At 35.9% G+C, this 22891-nt stretch overlaps 2 protein-coding genes across 3 annotated transcripts in view; both read right to left on the bottom strand.

Moving 5' to 3' along the window:
• SLC15A2 (solute carrier family 15 member 2) overlaps positions 1-2873 on the bottom strand; it is a 55130-nt gene extending 52257 nt beyond the window's left edge. The window contains exon 1 of the mRNA XM_024769242.1: positions 2801-2873. The gene's annotated coding sequence lies outside the window, so the exon portion shown is untranslated. The remainder of the gene's footprint in view (positions 1-2800) is intronic.
• The window catches only part of EAF2 (ELL associated factor 2), a 53522-nt gene that overhangs the window by 15316 nt on the left and 15315 nt on the right, over positions 1-22891 (bottom strand). For both annotated transcript variants that reach the window (XM_024769257.1, XM_024769258.1), the window contains exons 4-5: positions 21505-21650; positions 2801-3061 (exon numbers count right to left, since the gene is read on the bottom strand). In XM_024769257.1, coding sequence (XP_024625025.1) covers positions 2801-3061; positions 21505-21650 — 407 coding nt within the window. The remainder of the gene's footprint in view (positions 1-2800; positions 3062-21504; positions 21651-22891) is intronic.

Genomic DNA, 22891 nt, shown 5'->3' with positions numbered 1-22891 from the left:
TCTGAAGAGATTATAGTTGAAAAATTCCCTAACATGGGAAAGGAAATAGCAACCCAAGTCCAGGAAGTGCAGAGAGTCCCAGGCAGGATAAATCCAAGGAGAAACACACTGAGACACAGAGTAATAAAAATGACAAAAATTAAAGACAAAGAAAAATTATTGAAAGCAACAAGGGAAAAACTACAATAACATACAAGGGAACTCCCATAAGGTTAACAAGTGACTTCTCAGCAGAAACTCTACTAGCTAGAAGGGAGTGGCATGATATATTTAAAGTGATGAAAGGAAAGAACCTACAACCAAGATTACTTTACCAGGCAAGGATCTCATTCAGATTCGCCACAGAAATCAAAAGGTTTATAGACAAGCAAACACTAACAGAATTCAGCACCACCAAACCAGCTCTACAACAAATGCTAAAGGAATTTTTCTAAGTGGGAAACACAAGAAAAGGATGTACAAAAACAAGCCCATAACCATGAAGAAAATGGTAATAGGAACATACATATCGATAATTACCTTTAACGTGAATGGATTAAATGCTCCAACCAAAAGACACAGGCTTGCTGAATGGATATGAAAACAAGACCTGTATATATACTGTCTACAAGAGACACACTTCAGACCTAGGGACACATACAGACTGAAAGTGAGGGGACAGAAAAAGATATTCCACGCAAATGGAAATCAAAAGAAAGGTGTAGTAGCAATACTCATATCAGATAAAATAGACTTTAAAATAAACAATGTTACAAGAGACAAGGAAGGACACTACATAATGATCAAGGGATTAATCCAAGAAGAAGATATAACAATTATAAATATATATACACCCAACATAGGAGCACCTCAATACATATGGCAACTGCTAACGGCTATAAAAGAGGAAATCGACAATAACACAATAATAGTGGGAGACTTTAACACCTCACTTACACCAATGGACAGATCCTCCAGACAGAAAATTAATAAGGAAACACAAGCTTTATGACACAATAGACCAGATAGATTTAATTGATATTTATAGGACATTCCATCCAAAAACAGCAGATTACACTTTCTTCTCAAGTGCACATGGAACATTCTCCAGGATAGATCACATCTTGGGTCAAAAGTCAAGCCTCAGTAAATTTAAGAAAATTGAAATTATAACAAAGCACCTTTTCTGACCACAATGCTATGAGATTAGAAATCAATCACAGGGAAAAAAATGTAAAAAACACAAACTCATGGAGGCTAAACAATACGTTACTAAATAACCAACAGATCACTGAAGAAATCAAAGAGGAGGGCTTCCCTGGTGGCGCAATGGTTGAGAGTCCGCCTGCCGATGCGGGGGACGCGGGTTCGTGCCCCGGTCCGGGAGGACCCCGCATGCTGTGGGGCGGCTGGGCCCGTGGGCCATGGCCACTGGGCCTGCACATCCGGAGCCTGTGCTCTGTGGCGGAGGAGGCCACAGCAGTGAGAGGCCCGCATCCCGCAAAAAAGAAAAAAAAAAAACAAAGAGGAAATCAAAACATATCTAGAGACAAATAACAATGAAAACACGATGATCCAAAACCTATGGGATGCAGCAAAAGCAGTTCTAAGAGGGAAGTTTATAGCAATACAATCCTACCTCAAGAAACAAGAAAAACCTCAAATAAACAATCTAACCTTACACTTAAAGGAACTAGAGAAAGAAGAACAAACAAAACCCAAAGTTAGTAGAAGGAAAGAAATCATAAAGATCAGAGCAGAAATAAATGAAATAGAAACAAAGAAAACAATAGCAAAGATCAATGAAACTAAAAGCTGGTTTTTGAAAAGATAAACAAAACTGATAAACCTTTAGCCAGACTCATCAAGAAAAAGAGGGAGAGGACTCAAATCAATATAATTAGAAATAAAAAAGGAGAAGTTACAATGGACACCACAGAAATACAAAGCATCATAAGAGACTACTACAAGCAACTCTATGCCAATAAAATGGACAACCTGGAAGAAATGGACAAATTCCTAGAAAGGTATAACCTTCCTAGACTGAACTAGGAAGAAACAGAAACTATGAACAGACCAATCACAAGTAATGAAATTGAAACTGTGATTAAAAATCTTCCAACAGACGAAAGTCCAGGACCAGATGGCTTCACAGGTGAATTCTATCAAACATTTAGAGAAGAGCTAACACCCATCCTTCTCAAACTTCCAAAAAAATTGCAGAGGAAGGAACACTCCCAAATTCATTCTACGAGGCCACCATCACCCTGACACCAAAAACAGGTAGAAAAAGCTTTTGACAAAATTCAACACCCATTTATGATAAAAACTCTCCAGAAAGTGGGCATAGAGGGAACGTACCTCAACATAATAAAGGCCACAGACAACAAACCCACAGCAAACATCATTCTCAATGGTGAAAAAACTGAAAGCATTTCCTCTCAGATTGAGAAAAACAAATATCGTATATTAATGCATATATGTGGAATCTAGAAAAATGGTACAGATGAACCGGTTTGCAAGGCAGAAATAGACACAGATTTAGAGAACAAACATGGACACCGAGGGGAGGAAGTGGGGTGGGGTGGTGCTGGTGGGATGAATTGGGAGATTGGGATTGACATATATACAGATATGTAAAAAACAGATAAGTAATAAGAACCTACTGTATAAAAATTAAATTAAAAAAAGAAGGTAATGGGTAATACTGTCAAATGAATAAAAAAGAAGTCTTTCTCTGTATGCAAATTTTAGACCATAATCAGTATGGCTCCACTATAAATTCTTACTTTTCCAATTACGCATGCTTATGTATACTTACTTAAAGTATTCATCAGGAGGCCATTGCTGTCATGATGTTTATTATGACCAGCCACTATCTCAGGAATCCTGCACTGTGGCATGGTAGACATGGTAGGATGTTCTGAGACATAATTCCCTGGATCAGAAGGAGAGGATCTGCACTCTTCATCTTCTGAATCACTAGAACTATCCTTACTGCTTGAAGATGATGAACTTTTGGAATCTGATGAACTATCACAACTACTCATCTGGTCCATTAGACTAGCTTCTGCCTTCAGTTCTGAAAATAAAACAGAAGTTAATAGTGTAAATAAATATTAACTATAAATATTAAATAAATATAATAAAATTTGAATGTATCAGTTTCTAACAAACTTGATGGGGAATAAATAAGACTAAACGTACATTTACAGATTTAAAGCATTTTATTTAAAAAGCTCCTCTACTAGTAGAAAATGAAAAGTAAAATCCCTCTTCTTACCCCCTCTTCAAGTTCCTTTAATCCTACTCTCCAGGAAAAATCACTCCTAACACTTTCTTGTGACCAAATATGTTTTAAAATTCTGCTTGGAAACTGGCATTTTAGATTTTGACACCAACTCACTTACTGTTAGAGCTCGAGTGTGGTCTTTGTTACTAACCAACCAAGAGTTTAAAAAAAAATGTCAGGTCTTCCCTGGTGGTGCAATGGTTAGAATCCGCCTGCCAATGCAGGGGACACGGGTTCAAGCCCTGGTCCAGGAAGAACCCACATGCCGTGGAGCAACTAAGCCCGTGCACCCCAACTACTAAGCCTGCTCTCTAGATGCTGCAAGTCACAACTACTGAGCCTGCGTGCCACAACTACTGAAGTCTGTGCACCACAACAAGAGAAGTCACCGCAATGAGCAGCCTGTGCACTGCAACGAAGAGTAGCCCCTGCCCGCCCCAACTAGAGAAAGCCTGCGTGGAGCAGCAAAGACCCAATGCAGCCAAAATAAATAAATTAATTAATTAATCTTTTTTAAAAGTCAACTTTTCTAGCAAAAATTGCATCCCTGAACCCAAACCTTTCTTTCCCAGCTCTTCTCTGGTAGTCTTTCTTTCTCCCTGTCCTATGTCTGGACAACATATACACATAGTTCTCAGACACCCCAAAAAGTAAAATAAAAAGCTCCTCTGCTATCAAGCTGAGCTATATTCAATGTTGGGATTATGAAAAGTAAAAGACATAGGCAATATCTAAACTTAAATACTATATTTACTTATGCCACTATACTTAATTACCCATGTAACTCAAATAAAATACAAAAAAGAATGTGAACGTTTTAAATTGTAAAAATTGAAATCTGTTTTGTTAGAAACCGTCCTCCAATTCTTTTCTTATTCCCCCAATACATGTAATGCAACACAATACATAGAGGTGAATTTTTTCAGCTTTACTGAGGTATAATTGGCAAAAAACTTGCACATATAAAAAGTGTACAACATGATGCTTTGATATACATATACATTGTGAAATGATTACCATAATCAAGTTAATTAACACATAATCTCACAGAGTTGCCATTTTGTGTGTGTGTGTTTGTGTACTGTGGGAGAAACACTTGTCTTGACTAGCCTGCTGTTGTTGGATAGCCCTTTCAATCTGGGAGAAGAATAAGCTATCTGAGACGCCTTCTGTAACTAAGCTGGAGTCAGGACATGCTGGGCGTGAATTGTCATCTTCTGAAGGAGGAGGTTACAAGATGCCCTGAATATGCTGTTCTTCTAGTGCTTCCTTGGGCCCCTAACCAGATTACCTTCCTCTTTCCATCTTTCAGATTTCTCCTTTGATTGTCTTTTGCATTATTTCCAGGGTTTATAGTTTTACTTAGTGGGGAGAAGCAGAAATAGATAAGTCTATGTCATCTTGTTTTGTTCCACAATACATTTTAAGAGACTGATCTTACACAGAATATGTTCTCTATCAAAAAAAAATAATTTAAAATTTATAAATGGAACCTAGATAATATTCAAGTAGTTGAGAACTAAACACACTTCTAAGAAACCCATGGGTCAAATACGAAATCAAAAAGATTTCAGAAAATACGTCTAATTGAATGAAAATAAAAACACAACTTATCAAAATCTGTGGAATACAACTAAAGCACAGCTTGGAGAGAAATTTGAAACATTAAATGATTATACTGGGGGGAAAAAGGAGGTCTCAATTAAATGAACTAAGCTGTACCTTAAGAAGTTAGAGAAAGAAGAGCAAATTAAAACTAAAGTAAGCAGAAGGAAAAAAATAGCAAAAGCACAAAACAAGAAAGACAACAGAAAAAAAGTGAAAATAAATGAAACATAAATTGACTGCTTGAGATAAATAATGTTGATCAAACTCAACCAGGTTTATCAAGAAAAAAAGATACTAGATATAAATTACTAATATCCAGAGTGAAAGAGGTGACAGCACTACAGACCTTACAGCATTAAATGAATAGAAAGGAACACTGTGAACTACTTTATGTCCACAAACTCAATAAATTAGATGAAATGGATCAATTCCTTGAAAGGCACAAACTACTAAATTTCACTCAAGAAGAAACAGATAACCAGAATATCCATAAATCTTCTAAAAAAAAACTGAGTTGTAGTTAAAACCCTCCCCACACCCTACACACAGATCTCTAGTGACAGATGACTTCACTAGTGAATTCTACCAGTTATTTAAGGAAGAAATAATGTCGGTTTGATACAAATGCTTCTGTATAATTAAAAAGGAAGAAATACTTTCCAATTCATTCCTTAGGGCCAGAATTACTGATACAAAATCCAACAAAGACATTACCAGAAAAAAAAAATATCCCTTATGAACAGACACAAAATTTCTAAAGAAAATTTTACCAAATCAAATTTAATAATATATAACAGTGGTTTTCAACCAGCTATGATTTTGTCACCCAGGGAGACATCTGGCAATCTGGAGACATTTTTGGTTGCCACAACTGTTGGGGAATGGTGATACTAGCATCTAGTGGGTAGAAGCTAGAGATGCTGCTAAACATCCTACAATGCATAAGACAGCCCCTGACAAAGAACCATCCAACTCCAAGTGCCACTATTGCTGAGGTTAAGAAATGTCCTATATTAAAAGGACAATACATCATGATTAAGTGGGGTTTTCCAAGGAATACAAACTTTCAAAAATCAATCCATATAATTCACTATATTAAAAACTGAAAAATAAAAGCCATCTCAAAACAGCAGAAATTTCAGCAGTGATTCTTGATAAAAACTCAGCAAAATAGAAATATAAGTTAACCTTATGAAGGACATCTAGGAAAAGCTTACAGCTGAAATCATACATAATTGTAAGGGACTGAATATTTTCCCTCCAGCATCAGAAACAAGAGGTTTTCCACTTTGACCACCTCTAGTCAATGTTGTATTGAAGGTTCTAATTGGTGCAGTAAGTCATGAAAAAGAAATAAAAGCCATCCAGATTGGAAAGGAAGAGGTGAAATTGTCATTATTTACAGATAACGTGATTGTCTATGTAGAAAAGCTGATGGTATATACAAAAAAGCTCTAGAATAGTGAGTTTAGCAAGGTTAAATACACAGGGACAATATACAAAAATCGGTTTTATTTCTATGTACTAGCAATGAGCAATTAAAAGTTAAAATCATATAAACAAGAGCATTTATAATAGCTTCCGAAAATTAAATAATTATTAAAAAATTAAATAATTATAGATAATTCTGACAAAATATTTGAAGGACCTGTATGTTGAAAACCATAAAGCATTTCTGAGAGAAATTAAAGATCTAAATAAATGGAGAGAGATACTGTGTTCATGGGTCTCAATATTGAGAAGACTCAATATTGTTAAGATGCCAATTTTACCCAAATTGATCTATGGATTCAGTGAAATCCCAATAATAATTACAGAAATTGAGAAGCTAATTCTAAAATTCACGTGAAAATGGAAGAGTCCTAGAATACGCAAAACAACTTTGTAAGAGAAGAACAAAGTTGTAGGACTAAAATTTCCTGGTTTCAAGACTTATTATAAAGCTACAATTATCAAGACAATATGGTGTTGCCATAAAGATAAACAAATAGATCAACATATCAGAATAAAGAGTCCAGAAATAGACACACACAATATGGACAACTGATTTTTTTTTTTTACAAAGGTGCAAATATATGAGGAAAGACAGTCTTTTCAACAAATCGTGCTGGAATAATTCAATATCCACATGCAAAAAAAAAAACCTTTGATACATACCATGTACCATATACAAAAATTGACTCAAAATGAAGCATGGGCCTAAATGTAAAACTATAAAAGTTCTAAAAGAAAATATGAAAGAAAACCTTTGTTACTATGATCTTGGTTTAGGCAAAAAATTTCAATATGACACCAAAAGGAGAATCCAGAAAAAAATGGATAAAATGCATGTATTCAAAATTAAAATCTTTGGCTCTTCAAATTACATTGTTAAGAGAATGAAAAAATACAATCCACAGACTGGGAGAAAATATTTGCAAGGCATGTATATGATGAAGAACTTGTATTCAAAATATATAAAGAATTCCTAAAAGTCTAATAAGAAAATAAATAATCCAATTTTTTAAATGGGTAAAAAGATTTTAATGACATTGTACCTGAAGAAAATATAATGATGGCAAATAAGGACATGAAAAGATACTCAACATCATTAGTCATTAAGGAAATGCAAACTAAAGTGACAATGAATATGATCCAACAATCCCACTCCTGGGCATATATCTGGACAAAACCATAATTCAAAAAGATACGAGCACCCCTATGTTCACAGCAGCACTATTTACAATAGCCAAGGCATGGAAACACCTATATGTCTATTGATAGATGAATGGGTAAAAAAGATGTGGTGTGTATACACACACACACAAACACACACACACATATACACACAATGGAATACTACTCAGCTATGAAAAAGAATGAAATAATGCCATTTGCAGCAACATGGATGGACCTAGAGATTATCATAGTAAGTGAGGTAAGTCAGAAAGAGAAAGACAGATACCATATGGTATTACTTATATGTGGAATCTAAAACATGACACAAATGAACTTATCTATGAAACAAAAACAGACTCATATACACAGAGAACAGACTTGTGGTTGCCAAGGGGGAGAGGTGGTGGAGAGGGATGGGTTGGGAGTTCGGGATTACCAGATGCAAACTAGTATACACATTGGGTTGGCCAAAAAGTTCACTCAGGTTTTTCTGCTGAATCGCTTTGCTGTATACCAGAAACTAAAACAACATTGTAAATCAACTATACTTCAATAAAATAAATTTAAAAAAATTTATTTTTTAAAAAAAATTAAGCCACAATAAGATACCACTCTACACCCCATTAAAACTGATACAAGCATTGATATAGATGTACACTGCTGGTAGGAATGTAAAATAGTACAACCACTTTGGAAAACATTTTGGCAGTTGCTTAAAAAGTTAAATACATACCTATCATACAATCCAGCTATTTCACTCCTACATATTTACTATGGAGAAAAGAAAACATTTGTCTTTTCAAAGACTTGTATGTTATGTTCATAGCAGCTTTATTTGTAAAAGCCAAAAACTGGAAACAACCCAAATGTCCATCTTCAGGTTGAGCAGATAAACAAATTCCTGTATATCCATAAAGTAGATTACTGCTCAGCAATAAAAAGGAATGAGCTATTGATACAACCTTCAATAATAGATGATTCTCACAATAATTATGTTTAGTGCAAAAATCTATGCAAAAAAGAGGACATACTATATGATTCCACTGATACAAATTTCTAGAAAAAGCAAACTAATGATAATGACATAAAGCAGATCAGTAGTTACCTGGGAATGGATAGGGTGGGAAGGAGTGGGAGAGAGGGATTACAAAGGAGGAGGAGGAAACTTTTTAGAGTGATAAATATGTTCATTACCCTGATTGTGGTTGTGGTTGTAATTTTAGGATGTACACATACGTCAAAACCTAGCAAACTTTACTTTAAACACATGAAAATTTAGTGTCACATACACATAGAAACACACCCGCACAAGTGATCCTACATGATTTCTGAGCCTGTGTAATTAAAAAGATAAAGTTTTGACCTCACTCCTCTGTATCCTTTCTCCCTTCCACTCTCCCTTTCTCGACACTTATTCTTGGAACCCAGCCACTAATGTTGTGAGGAAGCCCAGGCCACCTGGAAAGGAAATGTGTAGCTTTCCCAGCTGACAACCCCCGAAGTCTCAGCCCAAAGCCAGCAACAACTGGCAGGTGTGAATAAGTGAGTCTTCAAATGATTCCAGCTGCTAGACCCCAAGTCAGTCCAGCTGACACCAGCTGTTCCTAGAACAGCTATGAACTATCCCTACTGAGCCCTACACAAATTGGAGATTTATGAGCAGAAAATATGTTGTCATTGTTTTAAGCCTGCCCAAGATTTTCCTTAAATTCCAAATATTTGGAAACCACAAAACATTCTTTTTTTTTTTTTTCGATCAAGAACTTTATTTTACTGGTTGTAAAGGTGCACACATGCAGGCGCACACAATCACCAGTGCTGTTAAAAATTGTGGGACAGAATTAATCATAATTATTGAGTTTAAATGTCATTTATCAACTTATTAAAGTGAAAGCAAGCAGGGAAAATAAGCTAAAGACAAGTCTTCCGTTTTTTGTTTTTTTATATATATATATTTTAAACATCTTTATTGGGGCATAATTGCTTTACAATGGTGTGTTAGTTTCTGCTTTATAACAAAGTGAATCAGTTATACATATACATATGTTCCCATATCTCTTCCCTCTTGCGTCTTCCTCCCTCCCACCATCCCTATCCCACCCCTCCACGCGGTCACAAAGCACTGAGCCGATATCCCTGTGCCATGCGGCTGCTTCCCACTAGCTATCTACCTTACGTTTGTTACTGTGTATATGTCCATGACTCTCTCTCGCCCTGTCACAGCTCACCCTTACCCCTCCCCATATCCTCAAGTCCGTTCTCCAGTAGGTCTGTGTCTTTATTCCTGTCTATTCCCTTTATAATCCCTTTCTCTTCTTTGTTCTCACAGCTCACAGGGGCTCAGCTTTGGATTTGGCCCTGCCTCTGCGTGTAGGTCGCTGGAGGGCGTCTGTTTTTTGCTCAGACAGGACGGGGTTAAAGGAGCCGCTGATTCGGGGGCTCTGGCACACTCAGGCCGGCGGGGAGGGAGGGGGACTGCGTGCGGGGCAGGCCTGCAGCGGCAGAGGCCGACGTGACGTTGCACCAGCCTGAGGCGCGCCCTGCGTTCTTCCGGGGGAGTTGTCCCTGGATCCCAGGAACCTGCCAGTGGCGGGCTGCACAGGCTCCGCGGAAAAGGGGTGTAGATAGTGACCTGTGCTCGCACACAGGGCCCTTGGCGGCGGCAGCAGCAGCCTTAGCGTCTCCCCCCCGTCCCTGGGGTCCGTGGTTTTAGCCGCGGCTCGCGCCCGTCTCTGGGGTCCGCGCTTTTAGCCGCGGTCACGCCCGTCTCTGGGGTTCACGCTTTTAGCTGCGGCTTGCGCCCGTCTCTGGAGTTCCTTTAAGCAGCGCTCTTAAACCCCTCTCCTCGCGCACCAGGAAACAAAGAGGCAAGAAAAAGTCTCTTGCCTCTACGGCAGGTGCAGACTTTTCCCCAGACTCCCTCCCGGCTAGCCGTGGTTCACTAACCCCTTCAGGCTATGTTCAAGCTGCCAACCCCAGTCCTCTCCCTGCGCTCCGACCGAAAACGCACAAAACATTCTTATAAATGATTTATTGTCTAAGAACTGAAATTACAAAAATTTTTAGAATTTAACTACCATGGAAGTGTTAGTCATTTACTAGATGCAGTGATACCTAGAAAGCTATTTATACTCTTAAATGCATACAAAAGATAAATTCGATATAGATGAACTAAGCATCCAATTATAAGAACAACACAGCAAACTCAAAGCAAGTCAAAGAAGGAAATATTTTTTTAAAAGAGCATACATTAATGAAAGAGTAAAAAAAGGAAAAAGAAAATAACAATAAAAATTAAAATAATAGCTAATATTTGAATACTTCCTAGTGTCAGGAATTGCTTTAGGTACTTTATATATATTTATTGCATTTAATCCTCTCAATAATCCTAATTATTATCTCTATTTTAAAAATGAGAAAACATACACAGAGAAAATAAGAGGTTAAGTAAATTTCCCTAGGCCACCCAGCTGATAAGTGATGGAGCTGGGATTTGAATGAGAGTAGTCTGACTCTGAAGATGTCATTCTTAGTCACCACATTTATTATGTCTCACCAAGACCAAAAGCTGGTTCACTGAAGCCTAATGAAATGTATCAAATTCTAGAAATATTGGTTAAGAAAAAGAGAGAAAGGGCATGAATAATCAGTGTTAGGAATAAAAATGTGTCATAACTACAGACATTGTAGAGATTTATATGGACAAATTATGCTAGTATTTTGAAAATGTGAATTAAACTAATAACTTTCAAGACAAATATGAATTACCAAAACTGAATGAAGAAAAAGACAAATATGAATTACCAAAACTGAATGACGAAATAGAAACTGAACAAACCTATCGTTATTAAAGAAATTTAGAAAAATCTACCACATACAAACTGTTTCAAGGAATAGCAAAGTATATAAGTCCTCTAGAGTACATTCAGACATGTGCATAGATAGACAGGAAAAGGAAGAGAATGTGTTGGAAAGGAAAGAAATGTCTGTAATTTTTTAAAAAACTGAAACCAAAGTGGTAAGCTGCAATTAAGGAGCCCGCCTGCTGCAACTAAGGAGCCCATGTACCACAACTAAGGAGCCAGCAAGTTGCAAGTAAGGAGACCTGGAGCCACAACTAAGGAGCCCTCCTGTCACAACTAAGGAGCCCATGTGCTGCAACTAAGGAGCTGGTGAGCCGCAACTAAGGAGCCTGCCTGCCACAACTAAGACCCAGTGTAACTAAATAGATACATAAATATTAAAAATATATATAATATACGCAGAAATTAACATAGTTGCATTAGGGTGGTGAGATTATGAGTGGTTTCATATTAACATTGTTTTTACATTATATTGTCTTCTCAATAAATAATCATTATCTGAAAAATAACAAATTCATTGTAAAAATTCAAATAACAATTTGCACCACAGAAAGTGAAAGGTTCCTATAATCCAAACTCCCAAAGATAATGCTTACATTTTAGTATAATTCTTCCAAGTTCGTCTATGCATCTGCAACTATATACATTTTGTTTTCAGAAATGGTTCATACACACTCACACACATTGTATAATAAGTAAAAACATTTTTACTTAATAATATATTTGGATATCATTCTTTGTTACTAAAATGTGCACTAGCTCTTTTTTAATAGGGATGTATAGTATTGTAATCCCTTCTTTATGTGCACCTAGGATTTTTCCGTTTTTTCCTTAGTATAAAAAACGCCACATTGAGCAGTCTTATGTGACTGATATAGGTATACCTATGTAATTATGTATCTATCTGTACAAGTTTCACAATAAGAGAAATTTCTAGACTTTCTAGGTAAGGAATAGGCACACTTTTAATTTAACAGTCATTAGCAAATAAGGATGATAATGAGAGCAAAACCTTATATAGTAGTTTCTTTGTGCTAGACCCTGTTCTAAGTGTTTTGCAGGAAAAATTCCTCTACAAAAACATATGTCAATTTATGTTTCTTCAAAAGTGTATGCACACATTTGTTTCCCTTTATATCCTCACCAGTACTGGATGTTGACAATTATTTTAGCTACTACCAAGCAGATAAATGAAAAAATATCTCTTTCTCTATCAAAATACTCATGACATTTTTCACAGAACTAGAACAAATAACCCTCAAATTCACATGGAACCACAAAGACCCGAAATTGCCAAAGTAGTCTTGAGAAAAGAGAACAAAGCTGGAGGTTTCACATTCCCTGACTTCAGATTATGCTACAAAGGTACAGTAATCAAAACACCATGATAGGGCTTCCCTGGTGGCGCAGTGGTTGGGAGTCTGCCTGCCAGTGCAGGGATGCGGGTTTGAGCCCTGGAATGGGAGGATCCCACATGCCGTGGAGCAACTGGGCCCGTGTGTGCCACAACTGCTGAGCCTGCGCTCTAGAGCCCACGCGCCACAGCTACTGAAGCCCGCATGCCTGGAGCCCATGCTCCGCAACAAAGAGAAGCCACCGCAATGAGAAGCCCACGCACCACAGCAAAGAGTGGCCCCCGCTCGCTGCAGCCAGAGAGCCCGTGTGCAGCGGCAGAGACCCAGCACAGCCAAAAATAAATAAATAAAATAAATTTATAAAAACAAAACACCATGATACTAGCACAAAAACAGGCACATAGATCAGTAGAAAAGAATAAAGAGACAGAAATAAACCCATGCACTTATGGTCAATTATGACAAAGGAGGCAAGAATACATAATAGAGAAAAGATAGACTCTTCGATAAGTGGGGCTGGGAAAACTGGACAGCTACATGTAAATGAATGAGATTAGAACATTTCCTAATACCACATACAAAAATAAACCCGAAATGGATTAAAGACAGAAATGTAAGACCTGAAACCATAAAACTCCAAGAGGAGATCATAGGCAGAACACTCTTTGACATAAATTGTAGTAATATTTTTTGGATCTGTCTCCTAAGAAAAAAGAAGCAAAAGCAAAAATAAATGGGACCTAATTAAACTTAAAAGTTTTGCACAGCAAAGGAAACTAACGACAAAATGAAAAGACAACCTCCTGATTGGGAGAAAATATTTGCAAACGATATGACTAATAAGGGGTTAATATTCAAACTATATAAACAGCTCATAAAACTCAATATCCAAAAATACCTAAATAACCTGGTTAAAAATGGGCAGAAGACTGGAATAGACCCTTGCCAAAGAAGATATACAGATGGCCAACTGGTACGTGAAAAAATGTTTAACATCGTTAATCATCAGAGAAATGCAAATCAAAACCACAATGAAATATCACCTCACACCTGTCAAAATGGCTATCATCAAAAAGTCTACAAATAACAAATGTTGGCAAGGATGTGGAGAAAAGGGAACCATAGTACACTGTTTGTGGGAATGTGGATTGGTGCAGCCAAGCTTCCTTAAAAAAACTAAAAATAGAATTACCATATGATCCAGCAATCCCATTCCAGGGTATATACCCAAAGAGAACAGAAACACTAAATTGAAAAGATGCATGCACCCCAAAGTTCAAAGCAGCATTATTTACAATAGCCAAGATATGGAAGTAACCTAAGTGTCCATCAACAGATAAATGAATAAAGAAGATGTGGTATTTATACACACACACACACATATATATATATACACAATGAAATATTACTCAGCCATAAAAAGAACAAAATTTTGCCATTTGCAACAACATGGATGGACCTAGAGGGTATTATGCTTAGTGAAATAAGTCAGAGAGAGTAAGACAAATACTGTATCTTATCCCTTATATGTGTAATATAAAATCTAAAAGATAAAACAAAACATGTGTATAACAAAACAGAAACAGACTCACATATACAGAGAACAAACTAGTGGTTACCCATGGAGAGAGTGGGGGTAAGATAGGGGTATGGGATTAAAAGATACAAACTAATATGTATAAAATAAAATTTAAAAAGGATATATTGTACAGTACAGGGAAATATAGCCATTATTTTATAATAACTTTAAGTGGATTATAATCTATAAAAATATTGAATCACTATGTTTTACACCTGAAACTAAAATAATATTGTAAGTCAACTATACTTCAATTAAAAAAGAAAAATATCTTTTTTTGGCTGCGTTGGGTCTTTGTTGCTATGTGCAGGCTTTCTCTAGTTGTGGCGAGCGGGGTCTATTCTTTCTTGCGGTGTGTGGGCTTCTCATTGTGGTGGCTTCTCTTGTTGTGGAGCATGGGCTCTAGGTACTTGGACTTCAGTAATTGTGGTGCACGGGCTCAGTAGTTGTGGCTCAAGGGCTCTAGAGTGCAGTCTCAGTAGCTGTGATGCACGGGCTTACTTGCTCCACGGCACGTGGGATCTTCCCAGACCAGGGATCAAACCTGTGTCCCTTGCATTGGCAGGCAGATTCTCAACCACTGTGCCACCAGGGAAGTCCCAAAATGTCTTTTTTTGTTGAGATGCTTTGCTATGTAGCACATGGTCAGTTTTCTTTTGTTTTGTTTTTTAATTTCACACGGACTTGAAAAACCTGTATATCTCAAACAGTGGAAGTGCTATGTATGTCTACTTAGTTCAAGTTTCTTAATGGTGTTTTGCAAATCTTATTAATCTGGGGTTTGCCTGAATCTATCAATTACTGAGAGGGGATATACTAAAAATCTCCCACTATGAAGTGAATCTATCCATTTTTCCCTGAAATTATGTTAAACTTTTAGCTTATTCATTTCTAGGCATACTCTTGTAACCCCTGCACAGTGTCAGACATTGCAAGAATAAAACTATTAAATTTTAGAAAAAAATATCTTTTAATCTTAAAATTTGAACTTTGAAAGCATTAGTGAATCTGATCCACTTTTCATACATGTATTGGCCACTGTACATCTTATGTTGTGAGATAGACTTAAGTCCAGAAAGAAATTCTGCATGTGACAAAAATGGCTTTTCGGAGCTAGAAGATTTAAGGAACAAACAGATGAAAAATACAATAACTGAAATGAAAAATACACTAGAAAGAATCAATAGCAGAATAAATGAGAGGCTGAAGAACAAATAAGTTAGCTGGAAGACAGAATGGTGGAAATCACTGCTGCAGAATAGAATAAAGAAAAAAGAATGAAAAGAAATGAGGACAGTTTAAGACGTCTCTGGAACAACATGAAACTGACCAACATTTGTATTATAGGGGTCCCAGAAGGAGAAGAGAGAGAGAGAAAGGGCCTGAGAAAATATTTGAAGAGACAATAGCTGAAAACTTCCCTAACATGAGAAAGGAAACACTCACTCAAGTTCAGGAAGTGCATAAAGTCACATACAGGACAAACCCAAGGAGGAACATGCTGAGACACATATTATTCAAATTGACAAAAATTAAAGACAAAGAGAAGATAGTAAAAGCAACAAGAGAAAATCAACAAATAACATACAAGATTCCCATAAGTTTATCAGCTGATTTTTCAGCAGAAACTCTGTGGACCAGAAAGGAGTGGAACAATATATTTAAAGTGATGAAAGGGAAAAACCTACAACTAAGAATAGCCTACCCAGCAAGGTTCTCATTCAGATACAACAGAGAAATCAAAAACTTTACAGACACGAAAAAGTTAAGAGAATTCAGCACCACCAAAGCAGCTTTACAACAAATGCTAAAGAAACTCCTCTAAGTGGAAAAGAAAAGCCTGTAACTAGAAACAAGAGAAGCTAACAGGTAAAGAGAAACATACAGTAAAGCTAGGATATCATCCATACACAAATATATCAAAACCAGCAATCGTGAGAAGAGGAGAGTACAAATGCAGGATATTGGAAATACATTTGAAATTAAGAGAACAGCAACTTAACACATTATTGACCGGGGGTTTTTTGCAGAAACTAACACCTGTGGCTGTAATACGTCTCTGGTAAAAAATGTGTTTGGGTACAAACGCAGGATAACTGGAATGCATTTGAAATTAAGAGATCAGCAACTCAAAATAACCATGTATATATATAGACTGCTATATCAAAACATCATGGTAACTGCAAACCAAAAATCTACAATAGATACAGAGAAAAAAAGAAAATACAATCCAAACAACACTAAAGACAGTCATCAAATCAAAAGAGAAAAGAACAAAAGAGGAAGGGAAGAAAGAACACCTACAAAAACAAATCCTAAACAATGAACAAAATGACAAGCAGAAATACATATCAATAATTACCTTAAGCAGTTCTAAGAGGGAAGTTTATAGCAATACAATCTTACCTTGCGAAACAGGAAAAATCTCAAATAAAAAACCTAACCTTATAACTAAAGAAACTAGAGAAAGAAGAACAAACCCCAAAGTTAGTAGAAGGAAAGAAATCATAAAGATCACAAAAGAAATAAATGAAATAGAGATGAAGAAAACAGTAGAAAAGATCAATGAAACGAAAAGCTGGTTCTTTGAAAAGATAAACAAAATTGATAAACCGTTAGCGAGACTCATTAAGAAAAAAAGGAAAGGGCTCAAATCAATAAAATTAGAAATGAAAAAGGAGAAGTTACAACTGACAACATAGATATATAAAAGATCACAAGAGACTGCTATAAGCAGTTATATGCCAAGAAAATGGACAACCTAAAAGAAATAAACAAATTCTTAGAAAGGTATAACTTCTAAGACTGAACCAGGAAGAAGCAAAAAATATGAACAGACTAATCACAAGTACTGAAATTGAAACTGTGATTTAAAAACTTGCAACAAACAAAAGCCCGGGCCAGATGGCATGGCAGGTGAATTCTATCAAACATTTAGAGACCAGTTAACACCTATACATCTGAAACTATTCCAAAAAATTGCAAAGGAAGTGACACTCCCAGACTCATGCTATGAGGCCACCATCACCCTGATACCAAAATCAGACAAAAAAAGAAAATTAAAAGTCAGAATCACTGATGAACATAGATGCAAAAATCCTCAACAAAATACTAGCAAATCGAATTTAACAATACATTAAAAGGATCATACACCATGATCAAGTGGGATTTATCCCAGGGATGCCGGGATTATTCAGTATCCGCAAATCAATCAGTGTGATACACCACATTAACAAACTGAAGAGTAAAAACCATATGATCATCTCAATAGATGCAGAAAAAGCTTTTGACAAAATCCAGCACCACCCATTTATGATAAAAACTCTCTAGAAAGTGGGCATGGAGGGAACATACCTCAACATAATAAAGGCCTTATATGACAAACACACAGCTAACATCATACTCTGTGGTGAAAAGCTGAAAGCATTTCCTCCAAGATCAGGAAGAAGACAAGAATGTCCACTCTCGCCACTTTTATTCAACATAGTTTTGGAAGTCCTAGCCATAGGAATCAGAGAAGCAGAAGAAATGAAAGGAATCCAAATTGGAAAAGAAGAAGTAAAACTGTCACTTTTTGCAGATGACATGATACTATACATAGAAAATCCTAAAGATGCTACCAGAAAACTACTAGAGCTTATCAAGGAACTCAGTAAGGTTGCAAGATAAAAAATTAATACACAGAAATATCTTGCATTTCTATACACTAACAATGAAAATCTGAAAGAGAAATTAAGGAAACAATCCCATTTACCATCACATCAAAAAGAATAAAATACCGAGGAAAAAAACCTACCTAAGGAGGCAAAAGACCTGTACTCTGAAAACTGTAAGACACTGATGAAGGAAATCAAAGATGACACAAACAGATGGAAAGACAGACCATGTTCTTGGATTGAAAGAATCAATGTTGTCAAAATGAATATACTACCCAAGGCAATCTACAGATTCAATGCAATCCCTATCAAATTACCAATGGCATTCTTCACAGAACTAGAACAAAAAATTTCAGAACTTGTATGGAAACACAAAAGACTCTAAATAGCCAAAGCAATCCTGAAAGGAAAGATGGAGCTGGAGGAATCAGGCTCCCTTACTTCAAACTATACTACCAAGCTACAGTAATCAAAACAGAATGGTACGGGCACAAAGACAGAAATATAGCTCAATGGAACAGGATAGGAAGCTCAGAAATAAACTTACACACGTATGGTCAATTAATCTATGACAGAAGCAAGAATATTCAATGGAGAAAAGACAGTCTCTTCAATAAGTGGTGCTGGGAAAACTGGACAGCTACATGTAAAAGAATGAAATTAGAACATTCTCTAACACCATACACAAAAATAAACTCAAAATGGATTAAAGACCTAAATGTATGACCAGCTACTATAAAACTCTTAGAGGAAAACATAGGCAGAACACTCTGACATAAATTGCAGCAATATCTTTTTGGATCCACCTCCTAGAGTAATGAAAATAAAATAAAAAATAAACAAATGAGACCTTAAAATAAAATGGGACCTAAAAATAAACTTAAAAGCTTTTGCAGTACAAAGAGAAACCATAAACAAAACAAAAACACAACCCACAGAATGGAAAAAAACATTTGCAAATGAAGCGACCGACAAGGGACTAATCTCTAAAACAGACAAACAGCTCATGCAGCTCTATATCAAAAAAAAATAAACAACCCAATCAAAAAGTGGGCAGAAGATCTAAACAGACATTTCTCCAAAGAAGACATACAGATGGCCAAAAGGCACAAGAGAAAATGTTCCACATCGCTAATCATTAGAGAAATGTAAGTCAAAACTACAGTGAGGTATCATCTCACACCAGTCAGGATGGCCATCATCAAAAAGTCTACAAACAATAAATGCTGGCGAGGGTGTGGAGAAAAGGGAACCCTCCTACACTGTCGGTGGGAATGTGAATTGGTACAACCACTATGGAGAAAGGTAAGGAGGCTCCTTAAAAGAGTAATAATAGAGCTACCACATGATCCAGCAATCCCACTCCTGGGCATATATGGAGAAAAACCATAATTTGAAAAGACACGTGCACCCCAATGTTCAATGCAGCATTATTTACAATAGCCAAGACATGGAATCAACCTAAATGTCCAACGACAGATGAATGGATAAAGAAGTTGTGGTATATATACACAATGGAATATTACTCAGCAATAAAAAAGAATGATATAATGCCATTTACAGCAACATGGATGGACCTAGAGATTATCATACTAAGTGAAATAAGTCAGACACAGAAAGACAGATATCATATGATATCACTTATATGTGAAATATAAAAAGATGATACAAATGAACTTATTTACAAAACAAAACAGACTCACAGACTTTGAAAACAAACTTATGGTCACCAAAGGGGAAAGGTGGGAGGGATAAATTAGGAGTTTGGGATTAACACATATACACTACTATATATAAAATAGATAGTCAACAAGGACCTACTGCATAGTACAGGGAACTATGCTCAATACTCTGTAATAACCTAAATGGGAAAAGAATTTGAAAAAGCATAGGTACATGTATATGTATGACTGAATCACTTTTCTGTACACCTGAAACTAACACAACATTGTAAAGCAACTACACTCCAATATAAAATAAAAACTGAATTTAAAAAATGGCTTTTCATATCAGCAGAAGAAATACTGGCTTATTCAAAAAATGGATATTGATACTCTTTTTCAATACTATATTTGTTGATTCTCTATCAATATCTATGTAATTACACTGTTGGGGAGGAAGGAAGTTTAGATTCTTATTTCTTAGACTAGAATTCCAGATAGCCCAAACAGGTACATGTAAAAATTAAACCAGAGAAACACTAGTAAAGCTGACAGACATCTAATCATAAACTTAAAAAAAGTGTTTCAACCATAGCAGTAGGCATTGCCATAGTAGGGTCAAATATTAAGAAAATATTTAAAAGAAGATAGTCTAAGGAACATGCTCTGCAAACCGTAAATTCTTATACAAAGTTAGATCTTATGCTTGGATTACCTTAACTTATATTCTACAATACAATGTTTTTACTAAGGTCTCTGCTAAAAACCTGCCACATAGAGGAACTTCTTTTTGTATTGTAAAATTATAGTTGAAGATACTATATAGTTTAATTCTCCAAAGAACAGATTCCATACGATGAATTCCTTTTAGAATTTAGTAGCAGGGAAGAGTCCAAATCTTTGGAACCTCTTAGATAATACAAAATATACTAAAGTTTTCAGTTTTGTATTAGTGGATAGGAAGCTCAGATACAAATTTAATGTCTTAATAATTAGCAAATTTGCTTCCTCTTCCCTCCAATATCTTAATTTTCTGTTCCAGATTTTTATTGTACACATATATAAAATGATGTAATGATTCAAATCCATTTTGGAAGCAGATATAACAATAAAATAAAATTCAAGATCCCTTGTAGCAACAAGGGTTCTGAGCTTATATTTTCCTTATTGTTTGAAAAGGGAACACTAATATATTAGGGAACTAATACTATACCGGGCCTAGAAGGGGGCAAGTGGAAACGGAGAGCTATATGCAAGTTATGAAGGCAAAGCGTAGAAACAAATAAACTTTGGTGACCAGGGTCTTACTCCTACCACAATTACTATAACATAAACACCCAAACTGCAGCTAGAAAAAAAATGGAGATTTAAGTTTCCTTACTTTCAAAAAGACTGTGCCTCTCTAGAAGCACCTTCCTGCTGAGAAGTGAGCAGCAGTTCAGAAGAACTTGCCTGCTGCTTTGGCTTACTACATCTCCTCACTCCACTACTGGTTTGGCTACATCTTAGACATCTATAGTCTGGCTACACATAAAAAAACTTCAACAAGAAGACGCTGTGAAGGACTAAATTGGAATCATCACAACTGTCAAAAAGAAGAAAACTCCAGTTACACATATCTAAACAGTTACTTTTTCCCCTGAATAATAAAAAATATAAATTCTGTTATATAGACACAGGCTTATGTACATAATACTCTAAATCATAAACTACACTTCTCCCCTAGAACCATAACAAAAAACATTGTTTTTAGAATTTTACAGTTAGTTCCCTTGTCAATTAAAATGAAAAATTTCACTTAACATTTATTAATAATTTATTTTAAAGGGCCATTACATACTCATAGATTTTACCTCTTTCAATATCATCCATCGGAGATGCTGGGGACATCTTGTCTTCTGATGGAGAATGTTTTACAAGATTGGGAGTCCTAGTTGAATTCCGCATTTGTTGCTGCTGCTGCTCTATACGATACTGAATTTTACTGCTTCCTTCAACTCTGCAATTAAGAACATCAAAAGGTCAAAACAGGTATGATGATTGCAATATAACAACAATTTCAACTTACAAAGCTACTAAAATTGACCACTTATTCTTTTTCCTAGAGATCTTTAAAACGATGTTCAAGGATTAAAGCATTAATTTAATTCATTATTTAACAAACCTTTATTGAGCCCTGCTATAGGCATGGCATACACACAGATCCACTGAGGGATACAAATGTGAATTTAAAAAAAGCCACTGCTCAAAACTGAAGAGATAAGACATACACAAATGACTAAAATAAAATGAAATTATACATGAGTATAGCAGACACATTATATTCCCTAAATTCTGAAATTACCATTTCTGTTAAAATTAAATCACTCCCACATTTCTCATTCATAAGGTTAAGACATGTTATTAAAGGAGGTCCGTATATTTTCCCTTCAATACTTAAAAAAAAAAAGTATATAACACAACTATGCTTGACTTTGCCTCTCCCATTTCCAGTCACCAAATCCTGTTAGTCCTTCCTTCACAAAGTATTTAGAACTTCACTTTTCTCTTCATTCCTACTCTAAAACATCGTGGTTTCCTTTTTTCTCTTTCCCACATTGTTTCATTTAAATCAATTTGTTTGGTAGATTTACATTTCAAAACAAGAATGTAAGCATGTCGATCCCTGGTTAAAAAAACTTTAATATGCAACCACCGTCAATAAGACAATGTCCTAATTTCATAGTTAATATTGAACCTACCTTTATAATCTTACCTCTAGTCTACTTTCAACCTCATACCCCACTTTCTATACTTGTATACAGGGAAAGAAACAAATCTCTGCTCTATTCAAGCAAGTCTTATTCATAGGTTCCAAATAAGTCAGATATATTCCTGTCTTGTTTACATCCTCATGTTCTCTCTGATCAATTAAATCAGTATTTTCCAAACTTTCCTACAAATAAAAAATCACCTGGGAAGAGGGGATAATTAAAAAACAAAAAAAAGTTTCCTGGGCTCCTTCCCTGATCTGTAGTTGAATTTGGGAACTCATTTGTTTAACAAGCACCCAAAGGCAATCCTTATCATGAAATATGTTTGGGGGGAAAAAAAAGCCCTAAATCTTAACCTCCTCTTAAGGTACATCAGTAAGGGCTCCCTGAATGCTCCGATGAACCATGTCTTCCTTCCTTTAATTCCTAGAACAATTTTTATCTATACTATTTGTATGGCTTGTTAATGCACTGCCTATTTCCCCCC

This window comes from Neophocaena asiaeorientalis, unplaced genomic scaffold (genome assembly GCF_003031525.2).
Source record: "Neophocaena asiaeorientalis asiaeorientalis breed wild unplaced genomic scaffold, Neophocaena_asiaeorientalis_V1.1 scaffold671, whole genome shotgun sequence".
NCBI classification, from domain to species: Eukaryota; Metazoa; Chordata; class Mammalia; order Artiodactyla; family Phocoenidae; genus Neophocaena; species Neophocaena asiaeorientalis.
The sequence above is the reverse complement of the archived record's forward strand: the minus strand, read 5'-3'. Positions and strand labels throughout refer to the sequence as shown.